The sequence below is a fragment of the Aphelocoma coerulescens genome, chromosome 1, assembly GCF_041296385.1.
Source record: "Aphelocoma coerulescens isolate FSJ_1873_10779 chromosome 1, UR_Acoe_1.0, whole genome shotgun sequence".
NCBI lineage: Eukaryota > Metazoa > Chordata > Aves > Passeriformes > Corvidae > Aphelocoma > Aphelocoma coerulescens.
In genome coordinates this window covers 999353-1023880 of record NC_091013.1, presented here as the reverse complement: position 1 = coordinate 1023880, position 24528 = coordinate 999353, and the positions used below count along the sequence as shown (strand labels likewise).

Sequence of the window (24528 nt, the reverse complement as noted above, 5' to 3'; positions counted from 1 at the left end):
GGGCTCTCTGGACTCTCTCCAGCAGCTCCATGAGTTTGTTGTCCCACTCTTGCAGCAGCTGGTCCTGTTTGGGGTTGCTCTGGGAAGCTCCCAGTGCTCTGCCACAGAAATGGATCCCTTGGAAGAATGAATTTCCCTCGGAAGCACCAGACCAGTTTTACAGCTCGAGCCCCCTCCTTGTAACACATTTTCTCCTTTCCAGGTTCAAAACCAGAACAAAGGAATTCCAAACCTGAAAAGCCAGCCTGGCTCCCACCATGAATTTTCCAAAGGGCTGTAACAAAAGCTGCGAGCTCAGGGAAAAGGACGGGAAGGGAAACTTGGGATACTGAGACGTCAAAGAGAAGCACACGGGGGAGAATGGGGGAGGAGGAGGGAGGGAGGAGGGAGGAGGAGGGAGGAGGAGGGAGGGAGGAGGAGGGAGGGAGGAGGAGGGAGGGAGGAGGAGGGAGGAGGGAGGAGGGGGGAGGAGGGGGGAGGAGGGGGGAGGAGGAGGGAGGAGGAGGGAGGGAAGATGAGCATCGCCGCAGCCCCTCAAGGACCTGCCCACGGCCCCCCGTGTTCCGGAGGCTGCGGAGCCGCGGCAGAGGACGAGCCGTGTCCCTGCTCCTCTTGAGGGCTCAGCCTTTGGCTCTCCCGCCTCCAGCAGGGTGCCCCGTGGGCTCCGAGCCGCACGGCGCCGCTGGCCACGAGCTGCAGGCCCAGGGGGAAGGCGCTGAGCTCGGCCTCCCGCAGCCGCTCCGCCAGCGCGGCCTCCGAGTCCCCCGGCCGCGGCCGCACCGGCTCCCGGTGGATCACGGCCCTGGCGCCGGGCTCCTCCTGCGGGGGGACGGACGGGCTCAGGGGCTGCGGAACGGCTCGGGACGGCTCTGGGCGCTGTGGGTGGAGCACAGGGCCGGGGGTGGGAGGGAGGCTCGAGGGACAGCCAGACAGGGGACAGCTCCATGGAGCTCGGGGGCACCGCGGGAGGAGAGCGGGGCTGGCTCATTCTGGGAGGAGGAGAAACGGGAATAGACCACCCCAAAATGCAAGGGAAGAAGGCGGGACCTCAAGCAAGCCCAAACGCAACCGCGAGTCTTCCTGGGTTTTACTGGTAACAATCCTGAGATTCCCACTCATTCCTGTTACCCCTGCCTGTTTCTACCCTCAGAAAGAAAAGAAAAAAAGCAAATTCCTAATTTCCACATTTTCCTAACGTCCCAGTTCTGAGGCCACTCACCAGGACAAAATGCACAGTGCAGCCTGAGACTTTGAATCCACTTTCCAGTGTCTCTTGATGGGCATTTCCATCCTTGGTGCGTGGAAAAAGTGATGGAGAAGCATTCAAAATTTTCCCTGGGCATCAGTGTGAGAGGAGAAAAAGAAATTGATAATCTGAACAGAATTTCCTTAAAAATAAAATGAGATTAGATCATCACTCAAAGCCCTGAGCAGCGCTGCTCTGATGTGAGGGAATTCTGCTCTTCCAGGAGCACAGGTGCAGCAGCATTCCCAAAGGAGCCTGTCCAAGCTGCTCAGTGAGTGAGTAACTCCTGAGCAAGGCCTCAGGAGCTGGCACTCACTCACTGCTCACCCCTCACTCACTTGGGGCACACATGGAGCTGTGCCAGGGTGTGCAGGGCACCACAGGAGGGAGGGGAATGGAGGAATCCACCTCTCTCCCATTTTTCTCTGAGTGGGAACTGCAGGAGGTGAGTTCAGCAGGACTCCCCAGCACAGCCCCCTGGCAAAGGATGGGATCAAACTCCGTCCCTGGGGAAGGTACAGACCCACCCCACACCCCCATTTTGCCCCTCTCTCACTGCTGAGGCAGCAGAAGGGGCTCCTCTGGCAATCCTCAGGCAGAATCCCAACACAGTCCCACTGCAGAGGGAATGGAAGCACAGGGCAGCAGTGCCAGCAGGGCTGAGGGATTTAACCAAAGGACAAAGAGCTCTGACAGTGGAATCCTGGGGAGACCAACCACCCCTGGTTCAGTTTCTCTTTTACATTTCATTCCTTACCTTTCCATTTTCGGAGAAAAGGGCTGGACAAAACCCTCATGAATCCTGACAGACAAATCAGCTCCACAGAGAATTCCTCCAGGACTCGGTCAATGGTGCTGTCAAATTCCGAGCGGCTCCCGTACAGTTTGTGATCAATCACCTGGAACAGTGAAACAAAAGCCACCTCAAGGAAACAACTCAGTGGGATTGAGAGCAGCTGCTTGGGCAACAAAGAGAAACAAACTGGATTCAATCCAGGCCACTCTGTGATTTGAAAGGAGGGTGCAGTCAGGTGGGGTCGGTGTTTTCTGCCATGTCCCAAGTGAAAGGGTGAAACGGCACTAAATTGCCCAAGGGGAGGTTCAGATTGGAGATTAGAAATCATTTTTCCCTTTTAAGAGTGGTCAGGCATTGGAATGAGTTGCCCAGGGAGGTGGTGGAGTCAACTGGCCAGACCCTCTGGGCAAGGGGAGGAGGAGCTCCTTTATTTCTACGCCACCTCATTCTCAGCCCCCAGGTGAGCGCTGATTCCTGACTCTCCTGAGGGCCTTCAGACAAGGGGCTCACAAAGTCTCATGTTCATTGTGAAAGTGTGACTGAAGTTTGAGATCACTTTTTTTTAACGATGAGTCAGAAAAATGTCACATGAATCCAGCTCAGGGGCTGAAGAAGCTGCTGAACCCTTCCCATGCAGGGACAGCCTCTAGCAGGGTTTATTTCCATCTGTGCACAGCTGTAAAAACAGCTGCTCAAACCCACTCGATGGCAGAAGGGGGAGTTCCTGCATTTGCCATCCCAAGTCATGGAGTGTTCTCAGACAATGCTGATGGTCCTTGCCAGGGGATTTTATGGAACAAACCAGGACAAATTCCTCTCCCAAGGAGCTGCTCTGTGGCCCACGGGCAGAAGAAAAGACTTGTGTGATGTCACTGAAAGGGACTGGGCACAATGTGGGACACAGGTTTCCATCCTGGAGAAGAGAAGGCTTTGGAAGAGTTCAGAGCCCCTTGCAGGGCCTAAAGGGGCTCCAGGAGAGCTGCAGAGGGACTGGGGACAAGGCATGGAGGGCCAGGAGCCAGGGAATGGCTTCCCAGTGCCAGAGGGCAGGGCTGGATGGGAGATTGGGCAGGAATTGTTCCCTGGGAGGGTGGGCAGGCCCTGGCACAGGGTGCCCAGAGCAGCTGGGGCTGCCCCTGGATCCCTGGCAGTGCCCAAGGCCAGGCTGGACATTGGGGCTTGGAGCAGCCTGGGACAGTGGGAGGTGTCCCTGCCATGGCAGGGCTGGCACTGGATGGGCTTTGAGGTCCCTCCCAACCCAATCCCTTCTGGGATTCTGTGATTCTAAGGAGGGGTAAATCCAGGAGACAACACATTTCTGTGCTTTGCAGAACCTGAAGTTTGACTGATTTCAGCCAAAGCTTGAGGCTCGTGGGCTGCAGTCTCAGACCCAATCCATCCATTTAAATCCCTTCCCTGGGATGTAGCACTCACTGCTGAGCTGGGAAAGGCTCCCAGAGCCCAGTGGGGACTTCCAGATCTGCCTCTCCTTCCAGCTCTGTGCTCCATCCACGGGGAAATTTTCACACTGAAGTGAAACCTCAGTGCTCAGCAGTCATTTCCTGACCATCCACGGGCTCAGCAGCAGGGAATAAAAAGAGAAGGGAATGTGTCCTTACCCTGGTGGGAATTCCAGCCCGGGCTGCACTCCGTAGCTCCTCCACTCCAGATTTGTTGGAGATGACCAGGACCAGCTGGGCACAGCTGCCCGGCTCCCTGGCAGAGCTGATGAGCGCAGGCAGGGTCGTGCCTCCAGCAGGGAGAGAGCAAAGGTTGGGGGACAGATGAGCACCCACAGCCCTGGGAGGGGCTCTCAGCTGCTGCTCTAACAAGGATCTGCTGGTCCACAAACAGGACTGAGGGGTGGGGACACCAAGTTTTAAGCAGTGCAACACAACCCCTTGACTGGTAGTCAGAGTGACACCTGGACTTTGAAGGTCCATGGACTCTACTGAAAGAAAGGCCAGGTGGACACACCTGAATCCAGCCTCTCCTGTGTAAGGACATTCTGTGTGCCAGGACAAGTGACAGCTCACCTGCTCCAGAGACAAGAACTGCCACTTTCACCTTTCTCTTCCTGGGCTGGGGCTGGCTCTCAGCAGTGGTGTCGTTCAGCAGCTGCTGGGGGCTGCTCAGCTGCAGGGCCTCTGCAAGATTCTCCACTTCAATGTGAGAACCTGCTCCAAACACATGAGGAAAGTGTTAGATTTTACCTTTCCTTCTAAACTTACTTTGTATAGTTCATTAATAATGTTTCAATGACAAGAAAATGCATCAGCAATGAATTTATGTCAGCAATGATGGAGCTCCAAAGGGATTCCCTGCTGGAACACCCCAACCTGCAGGAGTTGTGCTCATCTCTTGTGTTACCCACTCACAGAGTTGTTCACAGAGACCTTCTCAAGGATTAGCCCCATCTTTTATACCTCTCATGATGCAAGAGGACACTAAAAATGATGCTGATGGAGCTGAGGTGATATTTTGGCTGCCCAAGCTGTTGGGTTTCCAGAGGGATTTTGGTTCATGTCCTGCTGGATATCCATCAGTGACACACCAGGATTCAGACTGACCATCATCACACATGACTGTACAAAGCTGTGGCCTACCCTCAACCTTCACATGGATCTGTGGGAGCTGGGAAGGGGCTGGACAGGAGGGGAGTTGATCTCCATGAGTGTGGTAAAATATCCACTGATGTTTGGGACAGACAGCACAGGAATATCCTGAAGCCTCAGGGAGGGGGAAGAGGTTATCCAGGTGCTGCCACTCTGAAACAAGAACTCACTGCTCATTTATTTAGTCCTGAAATGTTGATGTGGAGGTGTCCAGTAGCCTCCAGCCTGGTGAAACAACTGGGAAATGGTGTGAACTGCACAACAGGAACAGGGAGTCTGTTCAGTCCCACAAGGACACCTGCTCACCTGTGTGACAAGGGGCAACCACCTTCCCAATCAGCCAGGCCTCCTGCTGCCTCTGGATGTCCTGGAGAACGTGCTGGGCCAGGTCCTTCTGCACGACCAAGACAGCCCCAATCCCACAAGGAAAGGTCTGAGCCATCTCCTCTGCAGAGAGGTTCCCCTCCTTGTAGAGCCAGCAAAAGATTTCAGGGATCTTCCAGCTGAGAGCATCTGGAAAAGTTTGAAATTTGTGTGTGGGCAGCACAAATTTTTTTTTATTATTTTTTATTTATTATCTGCGATGACAGTGGTGTGTTACAAGAGCTGATAGAACCCAGTTCTTGCTATTACAAAATCCCAGGATCCCTGAGGCTGGAAAAGCCCTCCCAGCCCAGCTGGGAGGCCCAGGCCCAGCTGTGCCCGATGCCCACCTTGTCCCCAGCCCAGAGCACTGAGTGCCACCTCCAGCCCTTCCTGGGACACCTCCAGGGATGGGCACTCCAAACCTCCCTGGGCAGCCCCTGCCAAGGCCTGCCCTCCCTTTCCATGGGGAAATTGCTTCTGGTGTCCAACCTGAATGGTTTGGGTTGGAAGGGACCTTAAAGCCCATCTCAATCCACCCTCTGCCAGTGGCAGGGACACCTTCCACTATCCCAGGTTACTCCAAACCCTGTCCAACCCGGCCTTGGAAATTTCCTTCTTTCCTTTCCAATTTCATTCTAGAGAAATACAGCCCAACACACACACCCCTTCCTTCCCCCTTTCCATCCCCACTCTATTTTTAGGCTCACATGAACATGGTTTTCTTTACTATTTCAAACTTCTGAATTCTTTGCCCAATTTTGGCTTCATCAGAAAAAAGTTCTCCCTTACTCACAGATGTCAGATGTTGTGGGGAAGCTACCAAGAAAGTGCATTAAATGTGTGTATGTGGAGCAAACCGTGCAAATTAATTCTCCCACCAAGCCTCACTGTTTGGTCAAAATATTTTGTATGGAGAAGTGTCACGAGGAACACACAATCTTCTCCAACACCTTTTGTCCTAGAGATGTGCTGCCCTTAAACTCCTCTGGAATTTCCCTTTTTCTGTGAAGAGTGGTGCTCATGGCTTGGAACAGGAGTGGTTTTGGCAGCCCCTTGGAAAGCACCACTTGGGGCTGTTCAGTCTCTAAGTCTGCAGGGACATTTCTGAGGGTTCCACAGCTGAAGCTGAAAGGCCAAGGCCATGCTGTGCCCGAGCTTTGTCACACAGGAACACCTCAGGCACTTACCCAGGACGGCGCTGACGTGCTCGGGCAGGACCCTGGAGATGCCCCCCAGGAGCCCCTCAGCTGTGGGGGCAAAGCCCTTCACGTGCCCCGAGCGAAGGACGGGCAGCAGAGCTGGGCTGAACATTTTCCCTGGGGTCAGCAAAACATCTCCTGCAAACAACAGTGTCAGCTCAGTTAGAATCAAAAAGTCCCAGAATGGGTTGGAAGGGCCCTCAAAGCCCATCCAGTGCCACCCCTGCCATGGCAGGGACACCTCCCACTGTGCCAGGCTGCTCCAAGCCCCAATGTCCAGCCTGGCCTTGGACACTGCCAGGGATCCAGGGGCAGCCCCAGCTGCTCTGGGCACCCTGTGCCAGGGCCTGCCCACCCTCCCAGGGAACAATTCCTGCCCAATATCCAGCCTAAATTCTCCCTCTTTCAGTTTGTACCCATTACTCTTGGCCCTGTCCCTCCATCCCCTACTCCCAAGTCCCTCTCCAGGTCTCTTGGAGCCCCTTTGGGCCCTGGAAGGGGCTCTGAGGTTTCCCTGGAGCCTTCCCTTCTCCAGGCTGAATTCAATGAATTTGTCTCAAAGGTGGGGTGTTTTGTGGGAATGCTTCCCTGAACAGGTTCTATCTCAGTCCTTGCAGCAGGCCTTGGGAAGGAGGCAGAAGTGCTGCGCACTCTCCCAGAGCAGTGGACACCAGCCCGGCCCAAAAGACTGATTAACCCAGGCTGATGGGAAGAGCCCTTGGCAGCCCCTGCCATGTGAATCCCTTGGGAAGAAGGATAGCACACCCAGAGTGGTGTCCCCGCGGCTGCCCGGGGCTGGCGAGGAGCAGTGCAGGGAGGACGCCAGCAGGATCTTGCGCACGACGCCGAAGCCGCGGCCGGGGATGCCGGGAGAGCCCAGCCCGAGCAGCACATCCCCCTCCTCAGCCCTCTGCAGCCCCAGCAGCCGCTGGCCTCGCTCCACCGCTCCCACCACGAACCCGGCCAGGTCACAGTGCCCAGAGGGACACGGGGCCGCCACTTCTGTCACCTCCCCACCTACGAGGGAGAGAGGGGTCAGCACCTCCTGGAGTGGGGTTCGTGTTCATTTTAGAGTCACAGAATGCCAGGGTGGTTTGGGTTGGAAGGGACCTCAAAGCCCACCCAGTGCCACCCCTGCCTGGGCAGGGACACCTCCCACTGTGCCAGGCTGCTCCCAGCCCCAATGTCCAGCCTGGCCTTGGGCACTGCCAGGGATCCAGGGGCAGCCACAGCTGCTCTGGGCACCCTGTGCCAGGGCCTGCCCACCCTCCCAGGGAACAATTCCTGCCCAATCTCCCATCTGTCCCTGCCCTCCCTCAGCTCAAAGCCATTATTGTAACACCGTTTTAAATTTATGGCATCTCCTAAAGTGTGCAGCATATGCAGGGACACACAGCCTAAGAACTTTCAGATCTCTTTTTAAAATCCTTCTTGGTTCCTTACTTCACCTCAAGACTCCAACAAACCAAAGCTTCATGAAAGAAGAAGCATTTTTATCATTATTATTTCTGGTACTCATGTGGCACCTCCCTGCTAGGACTGAGTGTAGAGGATGGAAGGAAAACATTAACGTTGAAGAATGTCAGGCTTCCAGCTCTGTTCTCCTTTGTTCAGGGATAAAGAAGGAAGAACAAGGATCCAAATGCACAAATACTAAACCCCTTCTTCCTGTGCTGACCCATTTTACAGACAAGGAGGAATTTGAGCACAAATTCTCAACTGTTTTTTCCACCAAACAGAAACCAACAATTCCAGGGCCACATTCTGCCTCTGCCTCTCAAGTCCATTTCTCTGGTGATAAATTCAACCTCAGAACCTTCAAATCCCAGAGGAGAGGAGTGTCCATACCCAGGAAAGCACACCCTGCACTCCTGCAAGCCTCAGCTATTCCTTCTTTTATTGTTTCCATCACCTCAGCATCGAATTTGCCACAGGCCAAGTGGCTGAGGAAGAAGAGGGGCTCAGCTCCCTGAGCCAGGAGGTCATTGACACACAGGGCCACCAGGTCCTGCCCGATGGTGTCGTGTCTTTTACAGACCTGGGCAACCTGCAAAACATGGTGAGAACGAGAAACAGGCAGAACTCAATTAGTAATCACTGAAATCAGCAGAAACCTTCTTTTCTCTGAAAGGAATCACTACAGGACTTTCATGGAGAACAGAACCTGGTGCATTTCCTGGTTTAAACGAAGACAAAACAGCTCATTTTCTTATAGAACAGGGAAAAAAAAACAGAAAAATCTATTTTGCCTTTTTCTTGGAACATTAGTTCAAATTCCAGCTACAGCTACCCACAAAGTGTAATTTTGGGTGGGGTTTTTTGTTTGCTGTTTGGAATATTATCACAGAATCATGGAATGGTTTGGGTTGGAAGGGACCTTAAAGCCCATCCAGTGCCACCCCTGCCATGGCAGGGACACCTCCCACTGCCCCAGGCTGCTCCAAGCCCCAATGTCCAGCCTGGCCTTGGGCACTGCCAGGGATCCAGGGGCAGCCCCAGCTGCTCTGGGCACCCTGTGCCAGGGCCTGCCCACCCTCCCAGGGAACAATTCCTGCCCAATCTCCCATCCAGCCCTGCCCTCTGGCACTGGGAAGCCATTCCCTGTGCCCTGGCCCTCCAGCCCTTGTCCCCAGTCCCTCTCCAGCTCTCCTGGAGCCCCTTTAGGCCCTGCAAGGTCTTTAATAAAGCACAAACAGTTCCCTCAGGGAAGTTGCTGTTTGGTTTCAGAAGAAGTCCTCAAGGTGTCTGCATTTCACAAGTAGTAAAACCTGGTGGTGTGGCTTCCATAAAGTGCTGACATTTCCAGCTCTCAGGGATACCCTGGAGCATCCTGCTCAGCTCATGGGGCTGCAGAGGGACAAAGATTGCACACAGATCACAGAATTATAAAATCATAGAATTATTTAGGGTGCAAAAGACCTTGAAGATCATCAATGAATAAATTTTCAAGGAGGTACCTTTTAGTGACACAGTTCCACCTGTGCAGAAAAGCCCAGGAGAGAGGGATGGGTGAGGGGAAAACGTGGATAAATATCACTGGATTCCAAATGATGAGGGAGCAGCACCCAAAGTCTGGGCTTGGATTCCTGATTGATATCCCTGGCTGCTGGATTTAGAAGAGCTAAATGGGAAATGGGCATCCCATGGCCTTTGCTGCATGACAACACCTCCCTCCCACTGCTCCAGGAACAATCCGGGCAGGCATCGGCCAACTTTTCCTTGGCCAAGGAAGAACCTTGGGAACAGTCTGTGGAAACACAGTTGGGAATGTCTGTGTGCCAAGCAGTTGGAACAAAGACTCACAAGGGCCAGCACCAATCACTTTTTCATGCTCAGAGGTGTCCCAGGATGTAAGACTGCAAAAGACCTTTGGAATGACTCTGCTCAGTCTCCTGCTGTTTGTTATCCTGGCATTACAGGCAGAAACCATTTGAAACAGGGATATGGCTGTGCTTGACAGTGAAAGGAGCTTCAGATCTCCACTCTCCTGATGGCTGAAAACCTCCTGATTTAATATAGAAATAAATCTCCGGGTCAGCTTATCCTGATTTGATACATCGATATATCTGGCTCCATTTATCCTAATTCAGTACATAAATATAATTCCTAATTCAGCTTATCCTGTGTGTTCTTGGCTAATTAAAATTCTTTATCTCTTGGCTTCTGATCCCCTTTAATGTTTATTTTTTCCATCCTTCCTTTCCCCAGTGCTCTGACAGAGGTACCTGTGCTCCCTCTCCACACACAATTTATTAGGCTGAGTCTGCCAGTTCTCATTTCAACACCTCCCTGTGCTCCTCCACACAGATCTTTCTCAAAGCCAATGGACCCTCTATTGTATAGCAGAAATTCTGGGTTTAAGTGCCTCAAGTGTTCAGCTAAATTCTTGGTTTATTATCATTTCATCCCAAAATATCCACATTCTCAACACACCATGCCCGGACCTTGCACAAATAACCACTTACAAAGTTCAGGTGCCCATTGCAGTGGACTCAGGAGTGTTTGTAGAGCTCAGGAGGGTGCAGGTGGTGGGACTGGCTGTGGCACTGAAACAGCCCTGGCAGGTGCCATCAGCTTTGCTGCAGTGGGGCTGCCAATTACCTGCAGTTTGGGTCCAAGGCCCTTGGTCTGGGACACCAGGATGGGATCATCGTAACCAGATGCCTTCAGGTCAAAGAAAGCAGCAAAGCCTCCTCCTTCTGAGCGACTGCCTGCCAAGTACAAACATGGCAAGGATCAGATTTATGGGAAATAAAAAGACCCAAAAACTCTCACCAAGACAAGAACTGCAAATTATCACAGAATCCCAGGATCCCTGAGGCTGGAAAAGCCCTCCCAGCCCAGCCAGGCCCAGCTGTGCCCAGTGCCCACCTTGTCCCCAGCCCAGAGCACTGAGTGCCACCTCCAGCCCTTCCTGGGACACCTCCAGGGATGGGCACTCCAAACCTCCCTGGGCAGCTCTTGCCAAGGCCTGAGCTCCCTTTCCATGGGGAAATTCCTGCTGCTGTCCACCCTGAGCCTCCCCTGGCCCAGCCTGAGGCCGTTCCCTCTCCTCCTGTCCCTGTTCCCTGGCAGCAGAGCCCGACCCCCCCCGGCTGCCCCCTCCTGTCAGGGACTTGTGCAGAGCCACAAGGTCCCCCCTGAGCCTGCTCCTCTGCAGGGTTTCTATTACTATTATTTTATTTATTTATTTATTTATGGTATTCCCATTATATTCCTCTCCATTCTGCACCTCTAGGAAGCACAACCACCTCCATAGCAAGGCAGGCATTTCTTAATTAACCATAAGAAGAGTCACAAGAAAGAAATGAATTTTCTTTCTTTGTGCTGATCCCAGCCCAGTTTCCCAAGCTCAGTTTTAATGCCACAAGAGCATTGCTCACCTCTCAGGGAGAAAAGAGCCAATGTTCTGAGGGAATTCCCAGATTCTTCCCAGTCCTACCTGCCCTGGTGCCTTTCACAGCTGATGTTGGTGGCAGATGACTCAAAGCGTCCCTGGTTGCAGCTCCCACGTGTCTGTCCTTGTACATCAGGGCCCTGTGGGGAGGGAAGGACGTGCTGGCAGCAGCAGTGACCCTGTCTGCAGGGCCCATCAGAGACGGCCCAGATGTGAGGGGCAGGAAGGAACATCTGGGCTGGCCCCGTGCCAGGGCCTGTGCTCACGTACAGGGGCTGTTGGAGCAGCCGCAGGCCCCGGTGCCCGATGTCCCTCCTGAACGTGGCCCCCTGGAAGTGGATGGTGGCCACGCCCCTGTTGGCTTCTCCCAGGGCTTCCATCAGGTCCTGCTTGACAGCAGTGACAGACAGGACTCTGCCACCACTGGTCACCACCCTGCCATCCTTCAGCGCTGTGCCCCCATGGAACACCTGCAGCCCCAACTCCTTGGCTTGCAGAAGCCCTGCAAAAACAAAAGGAATCCTCTGGGGATTTTGAATCACATTCTCTGTTGACAATCCCAGAATCATCAGGGCTGGCAGAGCCCTCCAGGATCACCCAGTGCCACCCCAGCAGCAGCAGCAGCACCCCAAAGCCTGTCCCCAAGGGCCACATCCAGACTCCTCCTGAGCACTCCCAGAGACAGTGACTGCACCACTCCCTGGGCAGCTCATCCCAAGGCCTCACCACTCTGGCAGGGAAAAATTGTTTCCAATCTCCACCCTGAGCCTCCCCTGGTGCCATTTGAGGCCATTTCCTCTCCTCCTTTCCCTTGGGACACGGCAGCAGAGCCCGACCCCCCCTCACTGCCCCTCCTGGCAGGGACTTGTGGGGAGCAGTGAGGTCCCCCCTGAGCCTCCTCTGCTCCAGGCTGAGCCCCTTTCCCAGCTCCCTCAGCTGCTCCTCCCAGGATGGGTTTTCCAGATCCTTCCCCAGCTCCAGTCCCTTCTGTGGATAAAACACTGAAGATTGAAGTCCTTTTATCAGTCAAGGGAGAACAACAATAAAGGTTCCCAACTTTCCTTTCTTCTGAGAAACAGCATCACCAGTGAAGGGCAGCCCACTGCACTGGCCCCAGGAATCCCCTTCTGAGCCATCCAGTAAAACACCATGGAATTCCAGACTGGATTGGGCTGGAAAGTACCTTAAAGCCCACCCAGTGCCACCCCTGCCATGGGCAGGGACACCTCCCACTGTCCCAGGCTGCTCCAAGCCCCAATGTCCAGCCTGGCCTTGGGCACTGCCAGGGATCCAGGGGCAGCCCCAGCTGCTCTGGGCACCCTGTGCCAGGGCCTGACCACCCTCCCAGGGAACAATTCCTGCCCAATCTCCCATCCAGCCCTGCCCTCTGGCACTGGGAAGCCATTCCCTGGCTCCTGGCCCTCCAGCCCTTGGCAATTGTCTCTCTCCAGCTTTCCTGCAGCTCCTTCAGGCCCTGCAAGGCCACACTGAGCTCACCCCAAAACTTCTCCTCTCCAGGCTGAACAATCCCAGCTCTGGCAGCCTTTCCTCCCAGCAGAGCTGCTCCATCCCTCTGCTCATCCTAGTGCCTCCTCTGGCCTCTCTCCTACATGTCCACGGATCTGGGGCACCCCAAACATAAACAAAGAAATCACACAGGAACAGAAATAAGGGATCCAGAAGCCACCACAGGACATATCCCTACCCTGTGCCAGGAAAGCTGTGCTCTCTCTGGGAACTGGGAATAATTTGTGCAGGGCTTTCCTGTAGGAAATCACAATCCACAGCCATTTCCTGTCTGGATTCTCCCCTCTCCTCAACGTTAAACCATCAATGCTGATGTTACCTCAGCACTCCCCCACTATTCCCTCCTGCCCACTCAACACAATTCCCTACAAACACCTGGAGCTGGCGCCCCACAAACACTCACAGGTCTGACACAGGGAAGCAAAACTGTTCAGGGTTTTGGGGTTTTTTTTTAGATTCCTGTTTGGAGGGGAGGATAAGGGAAGAGGAGGAACTGCTGCCACCACCTGGGAAAATGAAAACCAAGCAGAGTTTTCTCCTTGCCACGGGCTCAAGGGGTTCTGATATATCCAATACCCAAATGGATATTGGTATCTAAATGAATATTGAATGCCTGTATGAATCCTGAATATCTATCTCTAAAATCTAAGTTAATCTTGAATACCTATATGAATATTGAACACCTATATCTAATATCTAAGTTGATATTGAATACCTATATGAATATTGAACACCTATATCTAATATCTGAGTTAATCTTGAATACCTATATGAATATTGAGCACCTATATCTAATATCTAAGTTGATATTGAATACCTATATGAATATTGAACACCTATATCTAATATCTGAGTTAATATTGAATACCTATATGAATACTGAACACCTATATCTAATATCTGAGTTAATATTGAATACCTATATGAATATTGAACACCTATATCTAATATCTGAGTTAATATTGAATACCTATATGAATACTGAACACCTATATCTAGTATCTAAGTTGATATTGAATACCTGTGTGAATACCGAATATCCCTGTGCCCACCTTCCCCAGCCCCTGGAGCCCTGTGAGGAAGGTGCCCCACTCTGGTGATCCCAGGGCAGACAGAGGAGGCTGCACTGCTCCTGTTTCAAAGGTCACAGCCCCTCAGGTCCCACCCTGTCCCCCAGGTCGGGCTCTGGCTGAGTTCACGTGGCCTCCTGGCCCCAGGCAGGAAAGGTGTGCTGCCAGCACTGCCTCAGGCTGCCGGCACTCTGTGCCAGTGCTCCCCATGGCACAGCTGCTCCAGGATGACACAGTTCCATCCTTCCCCATCACCTCCTTGTGGCAGCAGCAGCAGCTGAGAGCAGATTTAACGCTGCAGGTGAGAGATCTCAGTGAGGAGTGTTCCTGCCCCAAGGAGCAAGGCAGGAAGGCAGGCTCAGAGGGGGATCCAGGGGAGCTGTACAGACCTCTGGGAGCAGAGAGAGATCCAAACCCACGGAAGGACTAGGCTGTAATTAAATAATGAACAACCTGCCAGAGTTACCTGTTACCTCCATGCCTTTGTCACAGTCTCCTGGGTATCCTGGGCTGGCCATGACCACACACACAGCAGTTCTGTTCTCTGACCAGGCTGGCATGGAGCTGCAGAGTTTGCCATCAATTGTTGCTTGAATCACTTCATAAAAATCGTTTTTAAGCAGAGGGAGAATTACCTGTAGAAAGTTTTCAGAGTGATGGATGTTAACTTTTATTTTGCTGGCTTGCTGAAATTCACCTTAGGGAAAATTCAATTGATAGAATAAAACCTGTGTATGCCAAGCCAGTAGATTTGGAAACTCTGGGTGAGCATTCCATTTGCAGCATGTTTTGGCGCCAATCATTAATTTAGAAACACAAGGTGTGAGCTTATGTAGAAGGAACACAAATTTAGGCCCCTCCCATTCTGCTTCTATCCAGAACCACAGGATCTGAGGGACAGTGTTTTAACTTAAAACCTTTAACTAATAATTCACAGGAGCTGATGAGCCAAAATTTTAAGTTACCTCAGACATTGTTTAAGATGTTCACATCCAGATCTTTCCCTAGGAATAAACTACAACAGTAAGAGGTAAAAGAATGGAGCATCTTTAATTTTCCAGTGTGTTCCACTCACCTGGCACTGGGGATCCCCAAACTGGCATTTAAAGTTTAAAATCTTCACCCCCTCTTTGGTCAGCATCAAACCTGTTTGCAGCACACCTGGACACAAAGAGCACAGCCACGCAAACGAACTTAAACATTTCTTTCTTTCTTTCAAGAACTTCTTTAAATGAAACAGAGCGTTTTGGAGTTTGGGATTCATTTCTGCAAATCAGAAGGCGTTAGGAGCAAGGGTCCTGCAAGCACTTAGATGCAAGTCATAATAATTCCTCAATACCCACAAAAGTGACAAGCAGCCACCTGAGAACAGGGCACCACATTTCAAACCCCACAAAGCAAAGGTTCTCTGGCATCCTGCACCCAACTCCATTCTTACTCAGCTCCCACTCCACTCTTACTCAGGCATTGTAAAAAAAGGCCCCAAAAAGCAGAAACTAAAGATGTGGGTTGGATCCCAGCTCTTAGAGGTCTGAGATCTCTTCAGTCCAACAGCAGCCCTTGGCATTATGTGACACTTGTGGGCATCACCTGCCTTTTCCAAAACAGCCTCTGGATAAAGACTTGAAGAAAATGGACAACATTGTTGTATGTGGGAGTGAGCAGTACAGCAGGACTGAAGTATCTGTTATGCCCTGAACTGCAAATAAATCTGATTTAGAAATATTTAATAAAATCATTGTGCTTTTAGGAGAAAAGACCAAAGTTCTCTCCCAAACAAAGAGCTGTGAACCAAATGAGTGAGGCTTAACACTGCATGAAAAATGAGCTGCTGCTGGGGTTTTTTATACAAATATCATCTGGAACTCAGAAGCAGCCTCTGACAATGGAACTGACCTGGATAGGGGCTTACCTTGGCTTTCAGGTGCTCACTCACCTACATAGGCTGCTCCTTCTTGTCTCATGCTGTCCACGACATGCTGGAGGATTGCACCCCTGATTTGCTCTAGAAGAGCTTCGGGAACCTGACAACCAAATCAAACCCACTGAGGCAGTGCTGGCATCTGCTGGCCTTGCTGGGAGGCCTGGAGTGAGCAGATGCCTGAGCTCTTTGCTGCTGTTCCAGCCCAACCCTGCTCCTTCCCTCGGGGTGCTGCTGCCTGGAGGATGGAAATTCCACTCCTCTGCCTCCCGAGGTGGTTTGGGTGGTTCGTAAGGAGGTCTGGGACTGGCAGCCTGGGCTGAACACAGTCAGTGTTTCTGTCCTTGGACAAACCCACACTGATGTGTTGGAGCAGCTTATTTAGAGCAGTGCTTTAAGAACCAACAAGAACCCCCAGGTTATGTTCACGGCACAAAGGTCCCAGGCACACACGGAATTCTGCAGGGGTTTTTGACGTGGTGCGAATGGGAGCAGAGGAACACCAAGTTTAGGAGTAAGGGAAGAGCTAAAAGAGATCTGCTCCAGAGAACAGTGGCTGCTCAAACCCCAAAAAATTACTGTTAAGGTTTGAGCCTTGGAATCCCCTCCAGGAGACAGCGGGATGGAAGCAGAGGGGGCCCTAAAGGGGCTGTGCTGAGCAGAGGCTGGGGAGCAGCAGGGGCCGTACCTGAGGCACGGGGCAATAGGCTCCCATCCCTGCTGTGGTGGGGCCCTGGTCCCCGTCCAGCAGCCGCTTGTGGGGCTGAGCCGGGGGCATGGAGGCCACGGTGACACCGTCGGTGAAACAGGAGCACTGCGGGGAGAGGCACGGTCACAGCGGTGACAGCGGCGACAGCAGCCACAATGGCCACAAGAGGCCACAATGGCCTGGCCCAGGGGACAGCACTGCTGGGCACAGGCTGAGGCTCAGTTCTGCCGGGAAATGTAGGAATTGCAAAAGCCCAGACTGCAAGGGACACTAAAGCCCATCCAGTGCCACCCCTGCCATGGCAGGGACACCTCCCACTGTCCCAGGCTGCTCCAAGCCCCAATGTCCAGCCTGGCCTTGGGCACTGCCAGGGATCCAGGGGCAGCCCCAGCTGCTCTGGGCACCCTGTGCCAGGGCCTGCCCACCCTCTGAATAAAGAATCCATTTATTTCTGTTACAAGCTCATTGGCCTGAGGGATTCATTGTTTCTTTCTCATGTTTAAATAACCAAGAGAAATGGTGGCTCTCATTACAATTCCCTTTTGATGAATCTGATTTTGACCTGTCAGTCACATGGACACATGCCAGTCCTCTGGCATGTGAATAGTCTAAAAGAGGCACTAAACATTAGCACAAAGTTATTGATGTAACAAGAAATAACAAGGCAAAGTCCATAAAAACATGTTTTGGGTCACTTTAGGGAAAAAAAAAAATCATTTTCCCCCTAAAATAATCACCATATAAGCAATATCATTGTTAATGTAGAAGACAAATCTACTAACAACATGCATTGATTAGCATGACACAGGGCTTAGATTGCATGTTATATATATGCAATATATTTCTATTTCTCAAAGTGCAAATAAACAAAAAAAAAAAACATTTGAAATTTGAAACAATAAACTTGGGTGTGTCTGCAGAAGCACAGCAATAATGCCAAAGAGTAAAAGCACAACATCACACCATCAATCACATACAGAAAGTTCTTCCCCTTGGAGCAGTTCTTCAATAACAACCATCTCTCCAAACATTCTGTCCTATAAAAAACAAAACAAAATACATCCCCATTTAGCAGACATGAATCCACTGCCTAAATCCTCTCTTCGTTTTCTTTTAACAGAAAAATCAATGTATGTGAGAAGTGCCAGCTTGCTTGAATGCCAGTGGGGAAGGCCAATGGAATTTCATTTGGACATAAGGCAACACTGATATACTCCTTATCAGGCCTGGGAGACAAGGAAAAAATAAAATTTGGAGGGGCAGGGCAGTGGGACTCAAGGCTGGAACAGGAGTTCAGTCACAAAACCTCCAGGCTCTGCCTGAGGCACACAGGAGGAATCTGAGGAGACCCAGGGAAATTCCTGAGTCGAATGAACAAGTTTCTCCCAATAATACTTGTCTCCTGTAGCTGGAATTACAAACTCCCAGAGTACAGAACACCAAGACTTGGACTGCCAGGGATTAATTAAGGATTTCTCCACCTGCATAATCTCCTGGACAGCTCTGCAGGCCTCCTCCTTGCTGGCTGCAACGGTCACTTCTTTCCTGGCCGCTGGACCCCGCGCCCGCACCACTCGGGCAGGGAAGTCTGTGCTTTAAGGAAAGCAGAGTGGGGTCAGGCATCCCTACTGCATCCAGGGGATCCAGGGAAATCAGCAGTTTGCTCCTGAATGCCTCCCACAGCCTCCCTTTTTTCCCCAAGGGATTGAAGAATAACCCATCAGGAAAACACATTCCCTGCTAGCCCATCCTGTCCTGCAGGTGAAGGACACAGAGCCCTCTGGGAACAAGAAATGCAGGAATTCTGCTGCTGGTTCTGACACCAACTCAATGGATATCCTTGGATAGGTCACTGAACTTTTAACACCTCCCAGTTTCTTTCCAGGCTGTTATTTTATTCCTGCCATAGGCTTGGAAAGCTGAACTCCTCGGTGATTTGTAGTTTTACAACACCACATTACAGCTCACAATCCCATTAAACACTCGGGGTTGTGAGGTTAAGGCTGAGTCAGGTCTGGCACGTAAAGGATCTGATAAATCCTATCCCACTCTACCTCCCGAATTTCCTCACTTACTCTGAAACACAAACCAAATCCAGACATTAAAAAAGAACAAAGCATCACCATGCTAATTAATGAATTTTAACTTTACCCAGTCACCGTCTGGCTCGTGAACAGCCAAACAAAACATTTTTTGAACGGCTGATTCTGCACACGAAATTCCTGTTTCCTGAAATAACACCTTCCTCTCCTTCCCACACTATGATTTCTATTAGGTTAAAGCTCACCCCCAGTTTATACCCATGCAGGCTCACACCAGGCTCCCTTCCTCCCCATCTCACTGTGCAGACCTGGGACAGTTTTCCCTTTGGAGCCTTGCACTTGCTGACAGGCAGAGAAGGTGTTGGCCTTGGCTCCATGGGCAGCAACATAAACTGGACATTGTTACAGAGCAAAACCAGGGAAAAGGTTGGTTTTAATCAGAGAAACCCTGCAGGTTCCACGAGTTTATCCCACATGGAACACTTGCCAGCAAAGACAAGGAGTCTGGGAACACAACCCACAGGCACAGAAATTGAACTGTTCTCTTTAGTTATGAATATTTGACCAGAACCTTCCAAATCATCGTCAGAGAGCATTTTGCTGTATCTGTCTGGGTAGAAATGATAATTAACCCTTAACTAACAGAAAGATTCATTGAAATATTTTTCTCCACTGTAATTTTTTGTCTTTTAAATGGCTTATCGAGCATCCTGAAGGAGCAGATGGAAAGAAAGAGCTGGAATCTGAGAACAGAAAAATCAACCTGCTGCAGTTCACAGAATCATGGAATCATGGAATGTGTGTGTTGGAAGGACCTCAAAGCCCACCCAGTGCCACCCCTGCCATGGCAGGGACACCTCCCACTGTCCCAGGCTGCTCCAAGCCCCAATGTCCAGCCTGGCCTTGGGCACTGCCAGGGATCCAGGGGCAGCCCCAGCTGCTCTGGGCACCCTGTGCCAGGGCCTGCCCACCCTCCCAGGGAACAATTCCTGCCCAATCTCCCATCCAGCCCTGCCCTCTGGCACTGGGAAGCCATTCCCTGGCTCCTGGCCCTCCATGCCTTGTCCCCAGTCCCTCTGCAGCTCTCCTGGAGCCCCTTTAGGCCCTGCAAGGGGCTCTGAGCTCTCCCTGGAGCCTTCCCTTCCCCAGGTGAGCACCCCCAGCTCTCCCAGCCTGGCTCCAGGGCAGAGGGGCTCCAGCAGCTCCACACCTGCACCTTCATTACCTGTCTCTAATTACAGAGCTCATTAATTCAGCACCTTCTGGAGAAGAACAAGAGGTGAGAAGTTCCCGAGCCCTAAGTGAAGGCCACAGGCACAAGTAACTCTCAGAGGAGCCCCCAGTGGCAGCACATTTACCTGATGATGAACCTACAGGCTTCCTGCGGGTTGCTGAAGGCTTTCCAGCGGGCCGTGGCGATCCCGTGCCGATCCAGGAAGGCTTTGCTGGAGCTGCTGTTGGAGGCCAGCTGGGCTGCCCTGGCAGAGGGCCCAAAGCACCGAACTCCTGCTGCCCTCAGGTCATCAACAATCCCTGATCACAGAAATAGCACAAGCACCAAGGGGGCTCCTTGGGGACATCGAGCCATTGACAAAAGGAAACTCCCATCACACCTTTGTTACGCTTTCCTTTGTCTCAGATAACTCATTCATCCTTAAAACGAGGTTCTGAATATCCACTGACCCTTCTCAGCCTGCAGTTTTAAGGCTCTTTAGTTACTAAGCACTCTCACAGTTACCCCTCCATTTTAAAGCAGAATTCAAGGTGCTGTCAACTTAATTATATTATTTGATATTATTATATTATTTTTGTTACATTATAATATTGTCATCTCATTTTTACATATTTTTCTGTCAACTTAGGTTTATTTAAGTCCTTGATCAACTTACCAGCTGCCAAAAGAGCTTCCGGGCCAACTAACACAAGCCCAATGTTATGATCTTTGCAGAACTGGGTAACAATAGTGTGATTGCTCACTAATACAGCTGAAAAGGAAAGATAATTAAATGATCACTGTAAAGCCTAAAAAGGAGCAGGGGATGAGAATCTCATTTTTCCATCTCCCTAAAAGTGTGGTTAAAATCATGAAAGAGCCCACGAAGGGCAAATTGAAACATCAGTGTGATAATAACAGAGTCCAAAAGGAACAGGGAACAACTCAAATTTGCACTACTCTTTTTAATACACATCTGCTAACTGATTTATTTGCCCCATGTAATCAAGATATATTATTAAAAGCTGCTTATCACAACAATAACAACTTTGAAAAATAAAACTTTAAGTTTGGAAAGAAACTCAATTTCAACAGCTGAGTAAAGATTTATTCAAAGCATTGGATGATGTAGCTAAATTTAGCTGAGCAGCCTGGGGAGACACAGAGATGTTTCTATTCAGAATTAAGAACTCTGGGCCCTCTGTTCCTAGGTTAAATTTCACTGGAATTGGTCACTGAATTCAAGCACAAAAGTGGAAGAGATGAGGTTTAGAAATATGGTCTCCTATGAGCCCCACTAGCTTACGAAGCAAGGCTAAAAATAAATAGAGCAGGGAGTTTTAGGAGGCAGCTCTGAAATCCAGAAACAAAACACACAATAAAAAATAAATCTGCGCCTTCAGTCATTTGTGGCACCAGTAAAAGAAGAGCAACTGGTACCTCCCCAGTGGGTTTGTCTCAGGTGCTGCAGCACTGATTGCTCGGCCCAGGATTTGAACCCGCCCTTTTTACCTGAATTGGAGATTTTTCCATTGTCAGCTGTCCCTGCATTTCCCGGGGCCACAAACACGTGTTTCACGTGGGGGGACTGGGCCAACTTCCAGGCCAGGGCGTGTTCTCTGCCTCCGCTGCCGATCACCAGCACCCGCTCAGCCATGGGCCCCTGGGAAGCACAGGCAGCCCCTGGAGCACCACCGACTTCACAAACCCGGGCCAAAAGAAGCAACAACAGAGGAATTCCATCTCACTGCTACAGCTTTTAAGTAATATTAACCCAGTTTGTGTCAGAAAGGTGCTTGTAGGCTACGGGTCACGGTGGCTGTGCCAGCAGTGCCTCTGGATGGATGCATCGGTCACATCTGGTTTAAATACTGACAACAAATCCACTGGGAATTGTCCCCACTTGTTCCAGCAGAGTCGAGATTTCATCTCTTAAGCACCCACAGACATGAAGTAATCTTGCCTTGAGTATGTCTCATCAGGTTCTTTGCACAACTACACAGGACAGGACTAAAAGTGTCATACAAATGCTCTAGAAAAATATTTTTATATATTTTATATGTTATGGATGTATTTATTTCTATACAAATATACAATTATATAAACGAATTATATAAAATTATAATAAGCAATAATCAAATATACACAACAGAACGAAGTCATATATATCTCATTTAATCATATATATAATATAATAATATATATAATATATAATCTTATGTATCATATATAATCTTATATATCATATATAATCATATATGATTTTCATATATAATCATATATATCATACATATATAATATGTCATATATAGCTCATATATAACGAATAAATATATAATAAATATACAAAAATTAAAATGTAATTATTCAACTCCTTTATATTTAATAAATATATTTCAGTCTGAATGCTGTGGTTGGTCTAGAAGCTTTTAAGAGTGCAGACATTCCCGGCAGTAAATGGCAAAGGCAGATTTTGGGACAGACTTTATACACTGCCAATTGCTAGGAGGACACTTCAGCAGAGCAGCACATTCAGTAAAAAGACAACTGTTCATCTCACTGACACACTGACATTTCAAGCAGTTCCTCAGCAATATTTCCCAGCAGATTTGTTTTGCTTTATTTCAGATACGTTATCATAGGTCATATCTGCAAACTTAATTTCTCCCTGTGTGCTGAATGTGGACAAATGTCAGAGAGAAATATCCACCCCAGAGCGTGACCTTTAAGGGAGGTGCTAATGGAGAAACCAGTCCTTACCCAGGAGAGAGGTCATAAATTAAAGATACCACAGACACCAGCAAGTTCCGCTGCACTCTCCTGAGGAACGTCAGCCACTGGGTTTAATTCATTGCGCAGCTTCCAAAGGCAAACGGGAGCTAAATGGTGACACTGAGGGAGAATATTCCAGGCAAGATGTTCATAGAACTGTGACCCATCAAGAATCACGCTTGGAGATCCTGAGACAGGATTCCACCACCTTAACCCACTACAAAATCCAATTTAGCTCTGTCTATTTCATCGTTCTTGAATTGCCCAAGGACGATGTCAGGAATTCTCACAGCCCAACCCTGAGAACTGCAGAATTTTGGGGGTTATTTGATTTTCAATTTTAGCTGTTGTGCTCTAGGTGTACAAACACAGAGCAAGTGCTTAATGCTCTACCAGGGACAGATTTCCTTGCAAAAGACGTTTCTTAGGCATCATGTTGGATAACAACCCAGAGTGTCAGGCTTTGTCCTTCCTTTTGTCACTGCCTGACAAATAATCGCTGGAAGCGGCTGTGAATGTGAAGATAATGAGTTACAACTGCTCTGTCTCTAACAAAAGCACCGACGTCCCCTTCGAGGCTCCAACACGGTACAGCAGTCATCAATGAAAAGGAAAGTGGTTTTAAAAGCAATTTCACCCCCCTCCCCCGTCCAATAATTTCACAATTCCATTAAGTTTTCTAAAGCAGAATGAATTAAAGTTCTGAACTGGGAAGAAGAGTGAAAGTGGGCAGTGCCTCCAGTACTTGGGGAAAAATTCACTTTTCCATTCTACCTCCCAGTGAGGACACTAAGGGTGTTTTTTGCAAAGCCGAGCAAAAGCGTGCTGGAAGAGAGGAAATTTGGTGAGTCAGTTGGTCCAGGAGGGAAGGCTGAAGAGAGGGACAGAGTATGCTGGAAGGATAGTTGGTCCTGGAAGAAACGCTGTGGAGAGGGACATCTCACTGGAATTATTTTCCCTTACCGTGTCAGACCCTGCTGTTTGCTTGCACAAAAGGCTAAGAAGTCCTCCAGAAGGATCTTCCTCCCGTTCCTGCTTCAGATCCAAATGATTTCTGATCTCCTAAAGCCAAGGATAAGAGAGTGAAAGAGGCAGCCAGACCTGCAGCTGCCCTGTCCCCCTTGATCCTCCACCCTCACCGGCGGATGGCCAGCAGCATCCCATCAGTGCCTCCCACCCTTCAAGTCCTCCCCACACCCTCGACACCGTGGATCCTCCTCTGTCTCCGTCTTCCTTCGTTAACAGCACAAATAGCTCCTCCCAACAGACCGTCTGACCATGGAAATAGGATTCAACCCTAGGGAAAAAATACAACCCCGCTACAATGTGTCACAAAGCTGCGCTCGTCACTCAGATCCCATGCCAGAGCAACTTTATATCCCCTGCCAGGGGAAGGACCTCAGAGATGGAGACAAAGCACAACTGGTACAGGGTCCAGCTCGACAGAAACACTCCAGCCAAACCTGCACACACAGACCTGTTCTTTCTCACGGAACACAGCTTGAAATGTATAAATAAAGGTTATGTTACTATCCAGCACACACTGGAATGTGCCCCCCCCCCTTCATTACAGCCCTTTTTACCTTTACAAATTCAATACAAGCAGTGCCAGAAGTACAACATACATAAGAACTATTACTTTATTCTCCAGTGCTTCCTACTCCATCATCTTGGACAGCCAAATCCATCCAGGATAGACTGAATTCCTCTGGTTAACATCTGGCAAGCTGCAACGTTCCCAGCCTTTCCTTCTCCCGGGGACAGGGACAGCCCCAGGGAGCGGCTGGAGCTGGGCCAGGGCAGGCTCAGGCTGGAGAGCAGGGAAAGGTTCTTCTCCCAGAGGCTGCTGGGCACTGCCCAGGCTCCCCAGGGAATGGGCACGGCCCCGAGGCTGCCAGAGCTCCAGGAGCGTTTGGACAGCGCTGCCAGGGATGCCCAGGCTGGGATTGCTGGGGGGTCTGGGCAGGGCCAGGGGTGGGACTGGGTGATCCCTGTGGGTCCCTTCCAGCAGAGCAGATTCCATGGTTCCAGGATTTTTTATGCTGCCAGCACCCGCCTTGCTCCCGATGTGGACCAGGCACAGACAAGCACAATGTAAGAAGCAGCAGCTTTTATTAACGTGTTGTGATCACCCACCCCTAAGGGGAGGGAAGCA

The 24528-nt window shown here is 50.4% G+C and overlaps 1 protein-coding gene across 1 annotated transcript; it reads right to left on the bottom strand.

Moving 5' to 3' along the window:
• Positions 1–510: 510 nt before the first annotated feature.
• On the bottom strand, positions 511–21258 carry LOC138105578 (trifunctional purine biosynthetic protein adenosine-3-like). The gene is made up of 21 exons (XM_069005732.1): positions 21114–21258; positions 20278–20373; positions 19747–19921; positions 17828–17939; positions 17324–17383; positions 16326–16451; positions 15653–15740; positions 14792–14877; positions 14183–14351; positions 11390–11621; positions 11165–11259; positions 10324–10433; positions 8071–8269; positions 6988–7239; positions 6211–6360; positions 4964–5170; positions 4079–4219; positions 3662–3792; positions 2004–2145; positions 1220–1335; positions 511–819 (listed from the first exon to the last, which is right to left on the bottom strand). Exons 1-21 carry the CDS (start codon positions 21256–21258, stop codon positions 535–537), a joined length of 3117 nt encoding a protein of 1038 aa, XP_068861833.1. The 3' UTR covers positions 511–534.
• Between the last annotated feature and the right edge of the window lie 3270 nt (positions 21259–24528).

Bases quoted from the DNA above. Each gene is read 5' to 3' on its own strand.
- LOC138105578 (XM_069005732.1), bottom strand. From the start codon at position 21,258: ATGGCTGAGCGGGTGCTGGTGATCGGCAGCGGAGGCAGAGAACACGCC. The intron at 16,452-17,323 runs GTATGTGATTGA...CTCTCCCCGCAG, and splicing joins TCCAAGGGGAAGAACTTTCT to TGCTCCTGTTTCACCGACGG. The intron at 11,622-14,182 runs GTAACTCTGGCA...TTGTTTTTGCAG, and splicing joins CAAAGGCATGGAGGTAACAG to GGCTTCTGCAAGCCAAGGAG.